Raw genomic sequence first — 20615 nt, forward strand, 5'->3', positions numbered from 1 at the left:
AGAATAATAGCGAAGACATCAACTTAATTACACATATGTGATCATGTAATAACCAAAAAAGTGTTTGACAAAACAAAATATATTTTATATTTGAGATTCTTCAAAGTAGCCACCCTTTGCCTTGATGACAGCTTTGCACACTCTTGGCATTCTCTCAACCAGCTTCATGAGGTAGTCATCTGGAATGCATCTCAATTAACCGGTGTGCCTTGTTAAAAGGTGTGCCTTTCCTTCTTAATGTGTTTGATGCGTTTAACACATTTGAGCCAATCAGTTGTGTTGCATTGTGACAAGTTAGGAGTTCGCTGCAGCTAGCAACTGGAATGAGCTGCAACACTCAAACTGGACAGTTGTATCTCAATCTCTTCATTCAAAGAATCAATCATGGACACTCTTACTGACAGTTGTGGCTGCTGTGCGTGATGTATTGTTATCTCTAAACCTTCTTGCCCTTTGTGCTGTTATCTGTGCCCAATAATGTTTGTACCATGTTTTGTGCTGCTACCATGTTGTGTTGCTACATTGTTGTTGTCATGTTGTGTTGCTACCATGCTGTGTTGTCATGTGTCGCTGCCTTGCTATGTTATTGTCATAGGTCTCTCTTTATGTAGTGTTGTGTTGTCTCTCTTGTCGGGATGTGTGTCTTGTCCTATACTTATATTTTATTTATGCTTTTAGCCCCTGTCCCTGCAGGAGGCCTTTAGTCTTTTGGTAGGCCGTCATTGTAAATAAGAATTTGTTCTTAACTTACTTGCCTAGTTAAATAAAGGTTAAATAAAAATAAATAAATAATTTGGTAAAAGACCAAGTCCATATTATGCCAAAAACAGCTCAAATATGCAGAGGGAAATAACAGTCATGAAGGTCAGTCAATACGGAACATTTCAAGAACTTTTAAGATTTCTTCAAGTGCAGCCGCAAAAATCATCAAGTGCTATGATGAAACTGGCTCTCCCGAGGACCGCCACAGGAAAGGAAGACACAGAGTTACCTCTGCTGCAGAGGATAAGTTAATTAGAGTTACCAACCTCAGATTGCTACCCAAATAAATGCTTCACAAAGTTCTAGTAACAGACACATCTCAACATTAACTGTTTTGTTTTTTTGAAGTGACCCCGTTTTGCTCGTGTCTCTCAAAAGTAACATTTCTGTCTTATTGTCCTATAGATAATTTTTAACGGTTTTACTGACCGTAGTAGCACCGATTCTGTATAGGCATTCATCCGCTAGTGGAATGACAAGTCAACTTCATCGCACACTCTCTGGATGTCAAATATTTAACATAAACGCAGAAAAATCCAAACTTAAGCACAAAAAAAATATTTACAGTATATGTTACTCCTTCCAATTAAAGTTGCACTTGGCATCCTTTATTAATCTGGAAATTGTAAGGCATACTAGTCAGGGATGCCTCCTCGAAGTCAGCAGCCCAAATAACTTTCAAAGGGCGCTGAATTTGCCAAGATTTACGAAGTGGCTTTTCCATTCACCACATATCATAAGTAGTCCAGTTATTATCAGTGAACATGGGCAACCTTTGCAATTATATAGAATATATTCGCAAGTTGTGGAGTTCTAGGCATTTTGTGAATAACTAAACATTAATTTGTATGTCTGCAAAGTATATACAGTTTATTCCATGCAGGGGTGTGCCAAGTGACAGAGAGGGTTGAAAGCAAACACACATTGAGGCAAATTGCCTGCCCAATTTATTGTCTCACACTTCACACATGGCAGACATTTGTATTATGGAAATATTTTGAAAGCTATGAATTTAGGATTAAACTAAACAACGAAGAAGAAAAAAGTAATCACGTGGACACCCATATTCTTTCCTTTTATTACTCCCTGAACTATCAAGTCACAGTAGCCAGGGCAACACATCACCATACCCCTGGACAGGTCACACCTGTTGCATTGGGCAAAGTGATAAGTGAATTTACCGACAATACACAAAAAAAACCCACACCTGTCTAGTGTGTTAGATCTAAACATAAACGTGTGCTGACCGGTGCGGACCATACGGTCCGGGAAAACACCAGCGGATCCCAAGGGAGAGGAAGTGTGTCGAGAAGTTCAATTTCATCTTTAGTTTGACCCATTCATGATGTATGCGGTGTCTGACACAACAACAGCTCGTCTAGGAGCACAGATTAGAAATGTTTTTAAAAGAAAATGTTTGCACACCATATTCAACTAGTAATCTCTCTTCCTGCTGAACCCGTTTTCCCCAATCAGTGATTAAGCATGGAGATATCTAGGGCACATAGTAATGTCATGTTTTCTCCACGATCTTTTTTTTCAATCAGAAAAGCACATTATTCATTTGATTCAACATTTACTGATAGCCATTGACAATAAATTGAATAATACAATGATATATTCATGACAATTAAAAGCAGCAGCTTGTAAGACACCTGAAACCCCCCCCGTATCATACTGCATCAATGACGGCTTTCGCAATTAAAAAGATATGAGCAAAGTCACATTGTAAAAGCTTGCACGTGTGCAACTTCCAAGTGAAAATGTAAGGCTTTGTTTTGATTCTTACTTTTCGAAAAAACAATCCTTGTCGTAACCATATTATTACATTGATTCTTCATCCTCTGAGCTTTCGGCCACAGATCGAGCGTGTTCAGCATAGTCAAAGGCAGGTAACTGGATACCCAGCTCGCTCCACTTGTTGACGTTCTTCCTCTTCTCATCATACGTCACCAGGAAGTTCTTGACGTGAAGACAGGGACACTCGATTCCACGGTAGAGCATCATTGAACCCCACCTCTGCAGGAAGAAATCGACGTGAGTGGACAGTTGGCTTTGTAACATGCACTTACAGTGGATATAGATTGAAATGTTTGAATACCTATTCAGGGATTGACATTAAGGGTTGCCCTATTGCCTTGGGCAAATGAACTAAGCAGTCACGCAAGTTGAGCCTGCTCTGAAAACAACCAAACAGAAAGAATTCTAGCAGCCTAAAACTGATCACTTGGGTTTCTCCCAATTGTTTAAGTGAAAGACAGACACTTTATGGCAGTCGGACAAGTTGAGCCTGCTCTGAGAATCTTTTACTGATAACAACCAAAATACAATAATTCCAGTACTGATCTTTCTGATTCCTCCCATATGTGTAGGTGTACGGTAGGCCATATGTGTAGGTGTAAGGTAGGCCATATGTGTAGGTGTAAGGTAGGCCATATGTGTAGGTGTAAGGTAGGCCATATGTGTAGGTGTAAGGTAGGCCATATGTGTAGGTGTACGGTAGGCCATATGTGTAGGTGTAAGGTAGGCCATATGTGTAGGTGTAAGGTAGGCCATATGTGTAGGTGTAAGGTAGGCCATATGTGTAGGTGTAAGGTAGGCCATATGTGTAGGTGTAAGGTAGGCCATATGTGTAGGTGTAAGGTAGGCCATATGTGGCTCTCCTGCATGTAAAAAGCAAATGTACATTTTTAGGCAAATCTTCAGGCAACCGAAAAAAAAAAAAAACTCCTTACTTGCTAGATTGGCAAGTGCCTTTCAAACTTTAACGTCAATTGTTGTCTATTATAGGTCAACACCAACGTCTTTCTCTCTTTACAGAATTAGGACAGGGCATAGGCCTACCTGTCCACAGTCTTTGCATGCTATGAAACCATTGGTCTCGTAGTCCAGTAGCCTTTTAACAAGTGAGGTGTTTTCTCTTTGAATGAAAAGTTCCCTGCAAAAGAGAGAGAACAGACATGGTTTCAATAATAACTGACATTTGTGGTTGAGGGGCTGTATGCAGACTCAAGGCAAGCATTTTAAAATGTGAACATAGGGGTTTGGGGTATATCTTTTAGTTTTCTAATGCTAGAACGTGTGTACTACACATCTTTACCAACAACCGTGTACTGTATAGTAGGCTACAAACTTGCACAGGTTGGGTTACTTTGACAAGAGGACAGCTGTTTGCAGCAGAACATACTTAAATTGGGGTGTTACGTTGACTCTGTGCATATTTTCAATGATTTCAACATCTTCCCCAGAGCAGACTGGTTTGTTGCAGCTTCTACAACTGAACTTCACTTTGGACGGGCTCTCCTTTTTCATTCCTTTCTGCTTCTTCTTGGTTGTTCGCACTCTTTCCTCCATGATCGCCTGAATCTGGAATTCTTTAATCTTGCAACAAACAATTAAAACGCAATTAGTATATCATTTCTTTTTTTTTGACGTTACTCAACTAGGTTTAAGAAATCAAATCTTAAAATATATTTCATTTAATATCAAGCTGGCAGTTAAGAGTTGAGAGGAGACTTACCCTCTTTTCATATTCCTCTTGATCTAATTTCTTGACTTTATCGATAGCTTTGCTCATCATCTTCTCACGGTACTCGTTGACACTCTCTCGTTCAGCGACCCCAGAACCCTCCCCTGCCACTAAGGTATAACTACTGTCCTCAGCTCTGCCTCTGCCTCGGGCCTACAAGACACAAACACAGTAAACATGTTCTCATTAAACCATGGCAGTGAGCGCTTGAAGTCATGCTAACAGCATGATAACGCGGATTGAGTTATACAGTGAGTACATCGTCTGCTAACCAGTGAATACTATTTATTTGGCGCATACCAAAAGAGTTAGCAGACGATACAGAATCTAAGTTCATAGTTCTTAGTTAATAATGACACTGGATATTGACATGGTTTTGGCAAAGCTAGTTAACCTTTAAATCACTGACCTGAATCATAGCGATCTCATTGGTCACAAGCTCATATCGTATCACAAAGTTACATGCTGCTATGTCCAGACCCTCTTCGGCCACTGTTGTTGCAATCAGCAAGTTGATCTCCGCATTCTGAAACTTGTTCAAAACATCCCTTTGTTCTGCCTGAGAACCACAAACGTGGGCAAAATATATTATTCAATATAATGTAATTAAGCACAACTTTACACAGAAGAGGATGTATGACAGTGTGCAATTAGTCAAACAAAGATGAACCAATTTGATGTAATACTACTGTCATCCACTTAAGTACATTTTCACAGTGAATGTTTTCAAGGTGATCTATTTAAGTATAAAAAGCAGACTTGGCTGACAGCCAGCCTTTGTAAAATGTGAAACCGTGCACTCACAGCGGTCATTGGTTTCACGACACTCTGGCCTCCTCCTCCAATCACATGGCAAGCTTTTACTCCGACCTCCTCGAACTTGGAGTTCTCCTGAACCCATTGAGCTAATGCGATGGCACTGCGACGGGTTTTCGTGAAAATGATCCCTCTAGCCTTTTCTCTAGATGTAAACTCATGCAGGATTTTGGTTCTCAGCTTAGCTAGGCTATTATTTTCATACTGGGGAAGCTTAGCCAACTCCTGCAGTTTCACTTTGCTATCTGCAAGAAAGTAGATTTTGAAGAAAGACGTGAAAAATAAACTCCCAGATATCTATGTAGGGCTACACTACAATGTACTAAAAACATTAGATGTACAGTAAGCTACCTTTAAAGAGTGTGAAAAGGAATCGCTCTGTATCAGTCTTAATGATGGCCTCCTCGTCCTCTGGGGCCACTTTCTTCTTCAGCTCCTCGTCAAAGTATTTGTCCAGGAAGCTGAAGGCATCCCACATGCGGATGGTTTTGCCTAGGTACAGGGCCTCGTTGTACTGCCGTAGATGCTCAGCACAAACTCGCACTTTTTGATTCTCCTCTTTTGCAGCTGTAGGAAAACATCGATAGTTGCTTAGGAACGTACACTGAACAAAAATACACTGCTCAAAAAAATAAAGGGAACACTTAAACAACACAATGTAACTCCAAGTCAATCACACTTCTGTGAAATCAAACTGTCCACTTAGGAAGCAACACTGATTGACAATACATTTCACATGCTGTTGTGCAAATGGAATAGACAACAGGTGGAAATTATAGGCAATTAGCAAGACACCCCCAATAAAGGAGTGGTTCTGCAGGTGGTGACCACAGACCACTTCTCAGTTCCTATGCTTCATGGCTGATGATTTGGTCACTTTTGAATGCTGGCGGTGCTTTCACTCTAGTGGTAGCATGAGACGGAGTCTACAACCCACACAAGTGGCTCAGGTAGTGCAGCTCATCCAGGATGGCACATCAATGCGAGCTGTGGCAAGAAGGTTTGCTGTGTCTGTCAGCGTAGTGTCCAGAGCATGGAGGCGCTACCAGGAGACAGGCCAGTACATCAGGAGACGTGGAGGAGGCCGTAGGAGGGCAACAACCCAGCAGCAGGACCGCTACCTCCGCCTTTGTGCAAGGAGGAGCGGGGGGAGCACTGCCAGAGCCCTGCAAAATGACCTCCAGCAGGCCACAAATGTGCATGTGTCTGCTCAAACGGTCAGAAACATACTACATGAGGGTGGTATGAGGGCCTGACGTCCACAGGTGGGGGTTGTGCTTACAGCCCAACACCGTGCAGGATGTTTGGCATTTGCCAGAGAACACCAAGAGTGGCAAATTCGCCACTGGCGCCCTGTGCTCTTCACAGATGAAAGCAGGTTCACACTGAGCACATGTGACAGACATGACAGAGTCTGGAGACGCCGTGGAGAACGTTCTGCTGCCTGCAACATCCTCCATCATGACCGGTTTGGCGGTGGGTCAGTCATGGTGTGGGGTGGCATTTCTTTGGGGGGGGCCGCACAGCCCTGCATGTGCTCGCCAGAGGTAGCCTGACTGCCATTAGGTACCGAGATGAGATCCTCAGACCCCTTGTGAGACCATATGCTGGTGCGGTTGGCCCCTGGGTTCCTCCTAATGCAAGACAATGCTAGACCTTATGTGGCTGGAGTATGTCAGCAGTTCCTGCAAGAGGAAGGCATTGAAGCTATGGACTGGCCCGCCCGTTCCCCAGACCTGAATCCAATTGAGCACATCTGGGACATCATGTCTCGCTCCATCCACCAACGCCACGTTGCACCACAGACTGTCCAGGAGTTGGCGGATGCTTTAGTCCAGATCTGGGAGGAGATCCCTCAGGAGACCATCCGCCACCTCATTAGGAGCATGCCCAGGTGTTGTAGGGAGGTCATACAGGCACGTGGAGGCCACACACACTACTGAGCCTCATTTTGACTTGTTTTAAGGATATTACATCAATGTTGGATCAGCCTGTAGTGTGGTTTTCCACTTTAATTTTGAGTGTGACTCCAAATCCAGACCTCCATGGGTTGATACATTTGATTTCCATTGATCATTTGTGTGATTTTGTTGTCAGCACATTCAACTATGTAGAGAAAAAAGTATTTAATAAGAATATTTCATTCATTCAGATCTAGGATGTGTTATTTTAGTGTTCCCTTTATTTTTTTGAGCAGTGTATAAATGCAACATGCAACAATTTCAAATATTTTACTGAGTTACAGTTCACATAAGCAAATCAGTCAGTTTAAATAAATAAATTAGGCCCTAATCTATAGATTTCACAACTGGGAATACAGATATGTATCTGTTAGTCACAGATACCTTAAAAAAGGTTGTGGATCAGAAATCTAGTCAGTATCTGGTGTGACCACCCTTTGCCTCATGTAGTGCGACACATCTCCTTCGCATAGAGTTGATCAGGCTTTTGATTGTGGCCTGTGGAATGTTGTCCCACTCCTCTTCAATGGCTGTGCAAAGTTTCTGGATATTCTGGGAACACACTGTCGTACAAGTCGATCCAGAGCATCCCAAACACGCTCAATGTGTGACATGTCTTGTGAGCATGCTGGGCATGGAAGAACTACAACATTTTATGCTTCCAGGAATTGTGTCCTTGCGACATGGGATGTGGATTATCATGATGAAACATGAGTTATTGGTAGATGAATGGCACGACAATGAGCCTCAGGATCTCGTTACGACGCAGAACTGCAGTCAGGTCAAGACCCTGGTGAGGACGATGAGCCAGCAGATGAGATTCCCTGAGATGGTTTCTGACAGTTTGTGCAGAAATTCTTTGGTTGTACAAACTCACAGTTTCATCAGCTTTCCGGGTGGCTGGTTTCAGACGCAGGTAAAGAAGCCGGCTCTGGAGGTCCTGGACTGACGTAGTTACACGTGGTCGGCGGTTGTGAGATCGGTTGGACCTACTGACAAATTCTCTAAAACAACGTTTTATGGTAGAGAAATTAACATTGAATGCTCTGGTGGACATTCCTGAAGTCAGCATGCCAATTGTATGCTCCCTCAAAACTTGAGACATCTGTGGCATTGTGTTGTGTGACAAAATTGCACATTTTAAGTGACCTTTTATTGCCCACAGCACAAGGTGCACCTGTGTAATGATCACGCTGTTTAATCTGCTTCTTGATATGCCACACCTGTCAGGTGGAAGGACTGTCTTGGCATCGGAGAAATGCTCACTAACAGGGATGTAAACAAACGAGTGCACAAAATTCGAGAGAAATACGCTTTTTGTGCGTCTGGAAAGTTTCTGGGATCTTTTATTTCAGCTCATGAAACATGGGACCAACACTTTACATGCTGCATTTATATTTTTGTTCAGTATACTGTTGGGGTATAATAGGGTGTCTATTTATTAAACTATGACACTTGGTATAGAGAACGGTTGAAATATATTTCGATTACGCCTCTTATTAGTAGCCCTCCAGTACAAAAGAACATGAAAATAAATGTGTTCCCTCACCATTTTGTTCTTTCTGGACCACCCACTGCTCATAGTTCTGGGTGCCTAGGTCACAGGTAGGGTTCAGTTCAGCATGGATGTGAATGGCATTCATGACTCCTTTGAGAACGTCGCCAAAGGGATCCTGACAAGAGATAATTAAACAGATGTAAGCACATAAATACATTTACACACTTCAAAAACTCAGGATGATGTATATATATTATTTCATGAAAATCCACATCTCTCTCTTACTGGGAATAAAAATAAAAACATGTTTTTTCTTTTAAAGAGTACCTCTTTTCTCTCTTCGGCAGTGGCAATTCTTTTGTGCGGTTCTTTTTTGTTTTCCCCAAGGTTCCCCGTCATTATTTTGTATGCGTCCAAGTTTGCGCAGATCTACAAAAGACAGAACATGAATTGAACCAATGAGCAAAAACATCAAAACAAATTCCATGAGGTTTTATTAGAAACCACCTGTCCTCTGTAATACAGTCACAAAGCTTAGCAATGCAATACTGTACTTCCAAAGTAGTGTTCTATTAATCAATCACACAGTATATTCAGTGGTGGAAAAAGTACTCAATTGTCATACTTAAGTAAAAGTAAAGATACCTTAGTAGAAAATGACTCAAGACACCATTTACAAATGAAGCACATATGTTTAGTGAGTCCGCCAGATCAGAGGCAGTAGGGATGACCGGGGATGGTCTCTTAATAAGTGAATGGATTGGACCATTTTCCTGTCCTGCTAAGCATTCAAAATATAAAGAGTACTTTTGGCTGCCAGGGAAAATGTATGGAGTAAAAAGCACAAGAATGGAGTAGAAGTTGTCAAAAATATAAATAGTAAAGTACAGACACCCCCAAAAAACAACTTAAGTAAAAATACTTTAAAGTACTACTTAAGTACTTTACACCACTGAGTATATTCAAATAAAATAACAATAACATTACTTTGCATCACCACTTCAGTGTGACCCATTGAGAGTTAAAACCAAAAGCTGTTTCCAATTCTTTCCTGTGTGGTGAAAAAAGGTTTGATTTAACCTTTATTTAACTCGGCAAGTCATTAAGAACAAATTCTTATTTACAATGACGGCCTACCCCGACCAAACGAGGACGACGCTGGGCCAATTGCGCACCGCGCTATGGGACTCCCAATCACGGCCTGGTTGTGATCCAGCCTGGATTCGAACCAGGGTGTCTGTAGTGACGCCTCTAGCACCGAGATGCAGTGCCTTAGACCGCTGCGCCCCTCAGGAGCCCAACGTAGGCATGGTTAAAAAAGGCATGGTGAGGTTTACGGCTGCCTGGAGTGCGGAGGCCATGTGGAACATTGGCTGAGCAGGGGTGAGCACTTAGCAGAGTAGTGACTGAATGAGGGAGGGACAAAGGGCGGGTGGGGCTTGACAGGGAGGGAGGAAAGTGCTTAATGAAAAGAGGAAGGGCAAGAATGAGAATGATGAGGGTGTGTGTCTAGAGAGAGAGAGAATGAGAAAGAGGGAGAGAGAAAAAAAGAGATGTAGCCTAGTAGTAGTGTATGGTATTTACTCGTAGAATGTGCTCTTCTGCTTTATCAATTTTCTTGGCTCCCCCGACACCGGGTGAGGCGGTCAAGCCTAGGATCTGTGGGATGGCCACTGTATCCTTCTGCTCTTTCTTTAACTTGGCGTTCTTGTGCTTCTGCTTGAGGTAGCGGATCATGATGTGGTTATAGACTCCTCCCTTCTGTGTGTGGTGGCACTCATCGATCACAATCAGTGACAAATCTACACGACGGAAACAAGGAGCAAATACACTCAATGTGATTGTTGGAAGACAAAAGGAAACATATTGGTTTAACGTAAGAACGTGTCATATAATGGATATAGGAGACAACTGGTGTACATTTCAAATTGCAAACGTTCCTGCAGTTACTCATTCAACAATCTAAAACAGTCTGACCCTCATAGACTGTAGAAAAGCTTCCGCCCAGGCCAGATTGGTCTGCTGATCACTTTGTCTCCTCCTCCATTACATTGTGCCGTGGGTCTGGTTACATTGCTGTAGGGCTCCTAGGAACAATAGTTGGCTCTAGCTTTACTACCTGATTTCAACATTCCCTTTGTTTGATCTCCCATAATGCTAGTGCTGTAAATATACTTAAGTGGCTTATTGACACTCACAAATTACACCCTCCCTGGTCTGGCTCTATGTCTGAGGCCCTCCCACACTAACCACTACTTTTCTAGGAAGTCTCCGATGCATTTTCCACCACACTGCCTGACTGCTGTGTCGCTAGAGTCCATTTCTCAGGAAGGTTTAAATGTGTATTTCACAGCACTGGGAGACGTGTGACGAGGTATGAACATCCACAAATACAACTTCAAAACAGAAGTGCTATAATTCCCTTCCCCTGAGGGCATAAGAGTCTGGAGTGGAACATTCAGTCTGATGCAGTGACAGAGGCTCTCATGTGAATTTGATCAGCCACACACTGATGGCTTGAACAGACGTGTGGCCTGGAAAGCACCAGAAGAAGAAAAAAAAACTAACCCTCTCAGGCGTTTCAACAAACAGCATATGTTACACCGAGGGAAATTCCACCTTGGACTGGCGAGTGCCAGCAAGAGCAAGCAGGAGAGCCGGAAGCAACTGACTGACAAGAACCTGTCAAATTAATTCTCAGAGGAGACACGTCCTGTTTACTTTCCAATTCGAAACCTCGCTAACGTCCATAGCTGTGGCCAGCAAACTGACTTTGGACTAAGGCGGAGATAAAAACCCACGGTCAAAGTTTTACATAAACATGCCTAGCTTACTGCAGATACGTTTCCCATTAACATTACTCCCATCCCAGATTTAGTGATTAGGAAACTCAATTCAAGAAAATGATGCCAAACCTGAAAGTTTAATCCCATCGTCATCTCCACTGTGAGCCCTTTCCAAGTAGTTCTCCAGAAGCTGGGCTGTACAGATGACAATATCGTTTTTCTGGACAATGTCTGTGAAGGAGATTTTGAGCTGAGAGTCCCCACTGACCCTCTCAACTTTGTATTTGTTTTTAAGGAACTTCCAGAACTCTGTGGAGTAATGCTGCTCGACCAGGGGCACCTGAAGGAGAACATATCATTATTAGAAAGACTAGAGGTTACTCACATTCAATATGCGAGGGTCTGCCTCTAAAAAGAAAGCTATACTGTATTTCTCACTGTCAGTATGCACTTAGCTGGTGCATATGCACCGTTCTTTATGTTTGAAAAGTACAACAACTTATGAACAGAGTTCATTTTTAAAAATGGTTTAGACTGACAAATTGGACGTGTGTTACAATAATGCGTGCAAACAAGAGGACATATTCAGTGTTTTTGAGTTTGTGGAGGTACTCACTTTCCTGCCAAAAACAGCACTAGAAAAGTGATTTCTACTTCAAATGAAGATGCATATCATGTTGTGTGTTTTATTGAATTAATTTCTCAAATTGGATCGGGATGTACATTTTAGATGCTGAGAAAAAGAACACTAAGTAACTCCATAACACAGTCACACTTGTAGGGGTGTGCGTCGTTTATATGCAGTGCTCGACTTGGGCAGGAGCTCACTGGAGCTGAGTACGGGGACCTACATTTTTCTACTGCTGGACTTCATGCACCTCATATAATATTAGCTCAAAAGTATTGTGAAGCTCCCGCACTTAAATATTAACCGTACCGGCACCCAAAATGAGTACCAGCATACCCGACATGTGAACCGTGCTAGATGTGATATGACAATGGTCTTTCCAATATAGAAAAAGAACATGGGAATGTCTGTGCCAAACTGAAATGTTGTAAAGTGGTGTATTCTATTACTCTTAAAGGTCATTATTTGTGAAGAGTAGAGACTGTGTCATGCCCAGTACTGTACTGTGCTAGCAGCTTTCTTTGTGATCTCTATAGGCCTAGCTACAGTAGGTTACAATACACACACATACAGTACAGACAGGTTGTGTGCATGGGACATTGTATGGGAAACTGGAGTACCTTGTTCACCAAGACGACCACTTTCCCTGGTCGGCCCTCTTTCCTCCTGCTGTCCAGATGTTCTTTGGTAATATAGACAGCAACTCTGGTTTTACCACTTCCTGTCGGGAGGCATATGATGATGTTTTTTCCCTCCAAGGCGGGCCTGGCCACGTCCATCTGATAATCTCGAAGAACAATGACAGCTTTTGGGGGGCTTTCAGCAGCAGGGGCAATGCAGCCTGTTAGAGCAGAGGAGCGAGGTTCAGATCAAAATTGTTGTTCACATCAGCACCCTGAAAATCCTTCTTTATCTCACCTACACCAACATTGATTGAAGTGGATTTAACAAGTGACATATAAAAGGGGATCAAAGCTTTCACCTGGATTCACCTGGTCAGTCTATGTTATGGGAAAAGCAGGTGTGCTTCCATGTATAACTACAAGGAAAACATTTTAATCTCTCTACGCATACATTGTATGTTAGAGGTCTCTTGTCTCAACTAGCATTATTAAATTGGACTCCGGCAGCAACAAAAACCAATGGAGAGATATGGTGTCCTAAACTCAACAGGAAATAGACAGTGAACGTTGTGGTCTCCTGGTCTTTTATCAGCAAATCCCAGACTTATTAGAGAGGAGATTCCACCATGGTTAATGCCATGTCAATAAGATTTGAATCCCACACAGAGTGTTTTTCCGCCTGATGGAGAAAGCAGAATGCAATATACTGTATTTTAATGAAGTACTCCCAATGTCTTCTTTAAGCCGCAGAGCACACATGCAACTGGTTTATGGAAACGCACCAGATCCCCATATGTATTGGATCTGCTCACATCAGGCATTCTGCCCAACTTCCAGAGTAGCTAAATAAATAAAAAATCTCCAACATGTGGCTGAATATGGTGACTCACGGTCTCGATAGCAGAGTAATGCAAGCAAGATTGAGAGTAACTCAAACTAAAGGCAATACAAACAGGCAACCAGTGGTGTCATCAGAGGCTGGTTTGAGTGACAGGAGCTGTCCGCGTCGGTGTGTTAGGCTTCAACAGGCCGAGGCCTCCTGCTGGCTCATCTGCCACGTAACATTGAATGACTCATGACTCATCACTCCGCATCATCATCATGATGTCACAGACCCCTTGTGGCGGAATCATGGCATAAATATCAATTGGCTGATTTATAAAAAGCCTATTAAAGTGAACTAATCAGTCACCTTTTTTTATGTGAGGTGAGAAAACTAAAAGTGTTGCCCCTAAAAGGGCAAATTCCTTCATACTTAAATTGATTTCAAGCGTGTGAAACATGTGGCAACCCAAGGCATCACTTTCTAACATACAGTACCTACTCATTCCAGGGTTTTTCTTTATTTGACTTTTTCTTACATTGTAGAATAGTAGTGAAGACATCAAAACTATGAAATAAATATGGAACCAAAAAAAGTGTTAAATCAAAATATATTTTAGATTTTAGATTCTTCAAAGTAGCCACCCTTTGCCTTGATGACAGCTTTGCGCACTCTTGGCATATTACTGAATCATAACCATGTAACAACATCCAACTCTTCCTTTAGTCCCTATATGGACTCTAAATAGCATGTGTTTGCAATTGGGAGCTTTGGCTATGCTCCGTCCTCTTTAACCTGTGTGGCTTGTCATGATACACATGGAACATACTCTCTGAGCCAAAAAGGATAGGCTCTAGGGAACTCTTCCATTCAAACTTGTCTCTCATTCCATTTCTCTCTCACCCAAACTATGGATTCTCCTCCAAATGGAAAAACCAATAGAAAGCTCCTTTCATTCTATCATATTCAAAAGGTTAACTAAAGTACAAGCAACAATGCTTATTATACCTTTACTAGAATTACAAATTAATCTAATTATTTTTAGGGATCTGTATTATTCATCAGCGCAGCACCTGGTTCTGAAATGCGATTGGTCGAGGTCCTGACAGATATTATGGAATGTTTTAAACCCATAAAACAATGAAGAGAGCTTTCAGAGAATGTCACGAGGACATGATGCAACATAAGACTAACATCACAGCAGGTTGAGAAGAAACAACAACAATAACTTTTCAGGAAATTTGACTGAGTGAGGAACTTGAGGTAAACGTATGAACGAAATAGCAGACCGGATTTCATTGCACATTTGGCCTTCATTTGAGCAAGCTTTGCAAGCGCCCTCTCCTTCTCCTATATAGTTCCAGCATTCAATCACTCATTCCCAAAAGTGTTCAACTGATTCCACCATTATCGTTTCAAGATTAATGCTAAAGGACAAAGTACAAGTGCTGCTAACTTAGTCCAAAACTGCAGACTAGAGTGAGGGATGGCCCTTCAAGTGTGACTTTGATGGTTCATTTTGTACATGGTGGAGGAGTACAGTAGGACAATATTTGTGATTGACTGATGACTCGCAATAGTTCAAACTGTTTTAAAAAGAGCTTATGCAAAGAATCTAACATGTAATCCAACTGCATTATTTTCTAAGGTAATGTCAGATACAGTTTCTAACTTTTGGTCAAAGAATGATTAGGGGTTGAGCTATTTTCCAAAAATTCCTGCATATGAAACAGAACAGGACAAGGGTGAATTAAATATTACCTGACATTGAGAGATCCAAGCTATTTTCCGGTTTCCCATTTTCCATTGGTTCTTCTGTGCCACTATATAGGTCTAAAAATATCAAACAATAATTATTTACACAACTGGCGTGTTAATAATTTTCAAAGGTTAAAGTCATCCATCTCAATGTGAAAATTTCAGCTTAATGTGTTAACATTTGTTTACACAGATTTTGTAGTGCACAAAATATAAATGCAACATGTAAAGTGTTGGTCACATGTTTAATGAGCTGAAATAAAAGATCCCAGATATTTTCTATACGCACAAAAAGCTTATTTGTCTCTAATTTTGTTCACAAATTGGTTTACATCCCTGTTAATAAGCATTTCTCCTTTACCAAGATAATCCATCCACCTGACAGATGCGGCATATCAAGAAGCTGATTAAACAGTATGATCATTACACAGGTGCAACTTGTGCTGGGGACAATAAAAGGCCACTCTAAAATGTGCAGTTTTGTCACACAACACAATGACACGGATGTCTCAAGTTGAGGGAGCATGCTGACTGCCGGAATGTCCACCAGAGCTGTTGCCAGAGAATTTAATGTTAATTTCTCTAACATAAGCCGCCTCCAACGTCATTTTAGAGAATTTGGCAGTATGTCCAACTGGCCTCACAAGCACATGTAACCATGCCAGCCCAGGACCGCCACATCTGGCTTCTTCACCTGCAGTATCGTCTGAGACCAGCCACCTGGACAGCTGATGAAACTGAGAAGTATTTCTGTCTGTAATAAAGCCCTTTTGTGGGGAAAAATCTCTTTCTGATTGGCTGGGCCTGGCTCCCAAGTGGGTGGGCCTATGCCCTTGCAGGCACACCCATGGCTGCACCCTAGCCCGGTCATGTGAAATCCATAAATTAGGGCATAATTTATTTATTTCAATTGATTGATTTCCTTCTATGAACTATAACTCAGTAAAATTGTTGCATGTTGTGTTTATATTTTTGTTCAGTATAAATACTGTACAGTTGAAGTCGGAAGTTTACACACACCGTAGCCAAATACATTTGAACTCAGTTTTTCACAATTCCTGACACTTAATCCTAGTAAAAATTCCCCGTCTTAGGTCAGTTAGGATCACCACTTTATTTTAAGAATGTGAAATGTTAGAATAATAGTAGTTTGTAAAACAAGAAATGTGTGGAGTGGTTGAAAAACGAGTTTTAATGACTCCAACCTAAGCATATGTAAACTTCCGACTTCAACTGAATTTAATGCTTTGAACTAGTACCGCTTCAGTGTTTCAAAAATGTGTCTCCAATGCACCTTCCTCTAGCACTCTACTTATTTATCCTTAAAGGCTGAATATCCAACCAGGGCCCGTGTTCATAAAGCGTCTCAGAGGAGGAGTGCTGACCTATGAACAGGCGTGTCGCCCGTGTCCATTAATTATAATCTAAAATGCAAAACTGACCCCAGATCAGCACTCCTACTATGAGACGCTTTATGAACAAAAGGCCCAGCACTACATCCTTGACTCTCATGATCAATGCTGTAAAGGTCAGTAAAAGGGTATGACTGTGTTATATTGCACCTGCAATTTCTGAGTCAGCCTCTGAAGGTTCATCCAGATGCATGCTGGTCACACTGCTATCCAATGTCTCCTGCCCTGGGAGAAAAGATTTCCCCACTGCTTCTACAGGACCCTCCTCCACCATGGGATCCACATTCCCTGGAGCTTCATTCACAGCCATCAGGACACCTGGCTCATCTGGTGTATTGGTCATGTTATAAATTATATCATGATGAGAAAAAGACTTGGATAGGCTAGTCAATATTTACAACTTATTCAAAGCTACTATTCAAGTTCAAAGGAGCATGGCTTAGGCTAGCATGAAGGACAATGTATGGGCAATCTATACATTCTTACCTATCAAGTTATCACCAGGTGACTCCCCTGTCAATTCTTTATACAGGTCCTTGTGTTCAGTGACCTGTAAGGCCTTCAAGAAGGTGGAGAACCATCCGGGCGGGAATCTCACGATTCTCCTGAGCAGTTCACGAGCACCACCCATATTTCCTCGGTTTTGACATTCAGCTAAAATCTAAAACAGAAATAGAATGGGTTAAAAATAGGCTAATGTAAGCGTTATGTACTCACATCAAAGCTGCAGTGCAGTTAGTGGTATTAGTCTGCCCTCATCTGGTCCAGAGATATATTACATAAATACACTAAGAGGACAGTTTATTAGGTACACCCATCTAGTACCGGGATGTATCCCCCTTTGCCCCCAGAACAGCGTGAATTCTTTGGGACAGTAAAACATTGCTGAATTGTCATCAAGGGATGTAACGTGTGCTAGGAAAACATTCCCCACACCATTACGCCACCAGTCTGTACCATTGACACCAGGCAGGATGGGGCCATGGACTCCTGCTGCTTAGCTAAATCCTGACTGCCATCAGCATGACGCAACAGGAACCGGGTTTCCTTGGACCAGGCAAACTTTTTCCACTCCTCAACTGTCCAGTGTTGGTGATAGCTGCCCACGCTTCTTGTTTTTAGTCGACTCCGGTGTGGTCGTCTGCTGCAATAGCCCACCCGTGACAAGGCCCGACGCGTTGTGCATTCAGAGATGCCGTTCTGCACACCGTTGTACACTGCACCATTATTTGCCTGTTTGGGGCCCGCATGTCATCTTGACGATTTTTTGCCATTCTCTTTCTGCACTGACGAATATACCACGCTCAAAAAGGATTTTCTCTGATTGTCTATGCTATTAAAATGTGGGTGAAAATGGAAACAAATAATACATTCTGAGTTTTTGGGAGGCGAAGGACACGGCCTATCAGTGTCCTAGCTAGCTGTGTACCAGTGTCCTCCCGGCGGGAGCGAAGGACACGGCCTATCAGTGTCCTAGCTAGCTGTGTACCAGTGTCCTCCCGGCGGGAGCAAAGGACACTGTGTGTTAGCTAGCTAGATAGTTATCTCTAGAAGGACTCTGGTACACAGCAGGAGGGTAGTGGGGGCGACACCGGTAGCTCAACAAGGTCTCACTGCAGAATTAGACATTCATCCACATTCTCCAAAAGTCAAATTTCGAAGTGTTTTTCTTGCTCCTGCTGCTCTGTATCATTTAATTTCTCCAAAAGGTCAAATAGATTTTTTTTAAATTCCAAAACACGAATATAAAAATTAAAACCAGTGTCCACGACTGGGATCGAACACGAAACCTTCTGATCCAGAGTAATGGGATTGTTGCTCCTGCTGCACTCTATCGTTTCCATTTCTCAAAATGTCAAATTTTAAGGGTTAAATTGAGGCACTCATTCCGAATGGTTAAGGTAAGGGTCAAGGTCTGGGATAGGGTTAAAATATTCAGTTTCGGCACTCATTCCAAATGGTTAAGATATGGGGTTGGGATAGGGTTAAAACATTAAAACAACCTTTGGACCAGAGCCATGGGATTATGTCCATCCACCACCCCCACCCATAACACTCTTGTTACAGAATCCCCCTGCATGTTTTGTTGTTGTTTATGTGTGACTGGAGCTGCGCTGACTGACTCCCACCAAACCTCACCCTTTCTCGCCTTCACATGAGAGATTAATATCACCTCCAGCTCATGGCTTCAGCCAATCAGACCAATAGCCATATGTCGCACCCCTGTGCACGCTCTAGCAATGCAGTCTCTCTAGGCCCGGATTGGCTTTGCAAATCATACTTTACAAATATCTATTCGGGCCTGTGTATTTATCTCGTGTATAGCATATTTATTATATATCTGTTTCTGTTCACAGCTAGTTAAAAACGCAGATCATACTGTTATTTCCTTTTTGACCCACATTTTAAATCGCACAGACAATCAGGGGATATCCAGAATATTGCCATGCAGGAATGCCCTGATTGCGAGCCGAAATTGCACCCTTCTTGTACATTTAGGTCATCATTAATAATCTGATTTAATAAGAGTTAAAAAATAAATAAAAAAACGTTTTTTTATTTAACCAGGCAAGTCAGTTATGAACAAATTCCTATTTACAATGACGGCCTACCCCGGCCAAACCCGGATGACGCACATACAACTACTTACAATTTCACGGTCCTCCATGGTGAGAATACCTTTCGAAAAACAGTCCCAGCAAACATCAGTAGTCTTCATCCCCAAAAGACTTGGCGACAGAAGTTCAATTAGTCTGACGCAGTTGTCATTCTCTGCCTCCAGAGCAGGACATGGAGGGCTATCCTCCACGTAGGTGGCAGCATGTTTACAACCCCCAGCTGACAGTGCATCCACAAACTCCCTGAACCAACCTTTCGGAAGTGGCCGGATCCTGATGATTGTATCAATAAGTAGATCCACTGCCTTTAGATTGCTCTCTTTTCTCGCCTTAGTTCGGATCAAGTCCTTGTTGTCATTGTCTAAGAAGTTCAGGTGATCCAGTACAAACTCGATTTCAATGAGTTTCCGCAGCCTAGGCCTGAAGTCCACAATCAGACTTATGTTGGCGGTGTTATCTTTGTCAGCGGCCATCGATCAGGTTGATCAGAGATATACACGAAATGCCTGGTCACATCGAAGTCCTGAGTCACGTAGAAAAGCACACGGAAGAGTAGGCTAACTGCAGTGCAAATAGTTAAATCAACATGAGTCAATCGAGATTCTATTCCCGTCAATGCAAGCACTTTCAGTTTCGTTTCTCCCTCTTCAATCTGGTTTCCACCAGTTACCACAGCCACAAAGTAAAAATATTAATGAAAACTAAAATGAGCTATTTGGTCTTATTTTAAGGTTAGAGTTAGGCATAAGTTACGCAGTGTGGTTAGGTTTAAAATAACATTTTAAGAAGATACATTGTAGAAATAGGCGAGGTTTATTTAATTTTTTAAATATATTTTTTATTAACAACAAATCAATACAGGAAGTACATGTGGGAACACAAGTATATATGAATAATATTACAATGGACAATTGGGCTAGGAGCGGGGCTAGGGGGTACAATATCACATTACACCTTAAGGGACATACATACACTTATAATTGTAACAGTTTTTTTGTTAGTAGAGTATTTAATTGTCTTAAAATACAGTTCAATTTCTTTTTGTAAGGTAAGATTTTTTTTTTTGTAAGGTAAGAAAATGTGTTTTTTTGTTTGTAAATTTACACTTGTGAATATGAAATTTGGCCAAAAGAATTATGAAATTAATTACATAAAAATGTTTCAGCTTATTTCTATCGTAGGTAAAGATTCCAAGCAGTACATCCCTCCATAGGCGAGGTTTATTACTTTGTGGCTGTGGAAACAAGTGACGACACTGCAGTCTCGAGGAAGCACTGCCATATAATTGCCTAACACTAGAGCAATGTATTGATAAAAAAAACGAGCTGTTGACTACTAAACTTCCAATAAATGGAACGATTGAGGAACACCGGTGTGAATCCACCTATGGATTCAGGGACC

At 41.9% G+C, this 20615-nt stretch overlaps 1 protein-coding gene across 1 annotated transcript; it reads right to left on the minus strand.

Annotated features, from left to right (window-relative positions):
• Positions 1-1682: 1682 nt before the first annotated feature.
• Positions 1683-19871, minus strand: ifih1 (interferon induced with helicase C domain 1). Its single transcript, XM_024388909.2, has 16 exons — positions 19247-19871; positions 17083-17257; positions 16747-16923; positions 15188-15259; positions 12601-12821; positions 11482-11692; positions 10151-10368; positions 8894-8995; positions 8618-8741; positions 5459-5674; positions 5096-5352; positions 4701-4850; positions 4283-4444; positions 3950-4143; positions 3607-3700; positions 1683-2781 (listed from the first exon to the last, which is right to left on the minus strand). Exons 1-16 carry the CDS (start codon positions 19685-19687, stop codon positions 2587-2589), a joined length of 3009 nt encoding a protein of 1002 aa, XP_024244677.1. The 5' UTR covers positions 19688-19871; the 3' UTR covers positions 1683-2586.
• Between the last annotated feature and the right edge of the window lie 744 nt (positions 19872-20615).

The sequence above is a fragment of the Oncorhynchus tshawytscha genome, linkage group LG26, assembly GCF_018296145.1.
Source record: "Oncorhynchus tshawytscha isolate Ot180627B linkage group LG26, Otsh_v2.0, whole genome shotgun sequence".
NCBI classification, from domain to species: domain Eukaryota; kingdom Metazoa; phylum Chordata; class Actinopteri; order Salmoniformes; family Salmonidae; genus Oncorhynchus; species Oncorhynchus tshawytscha.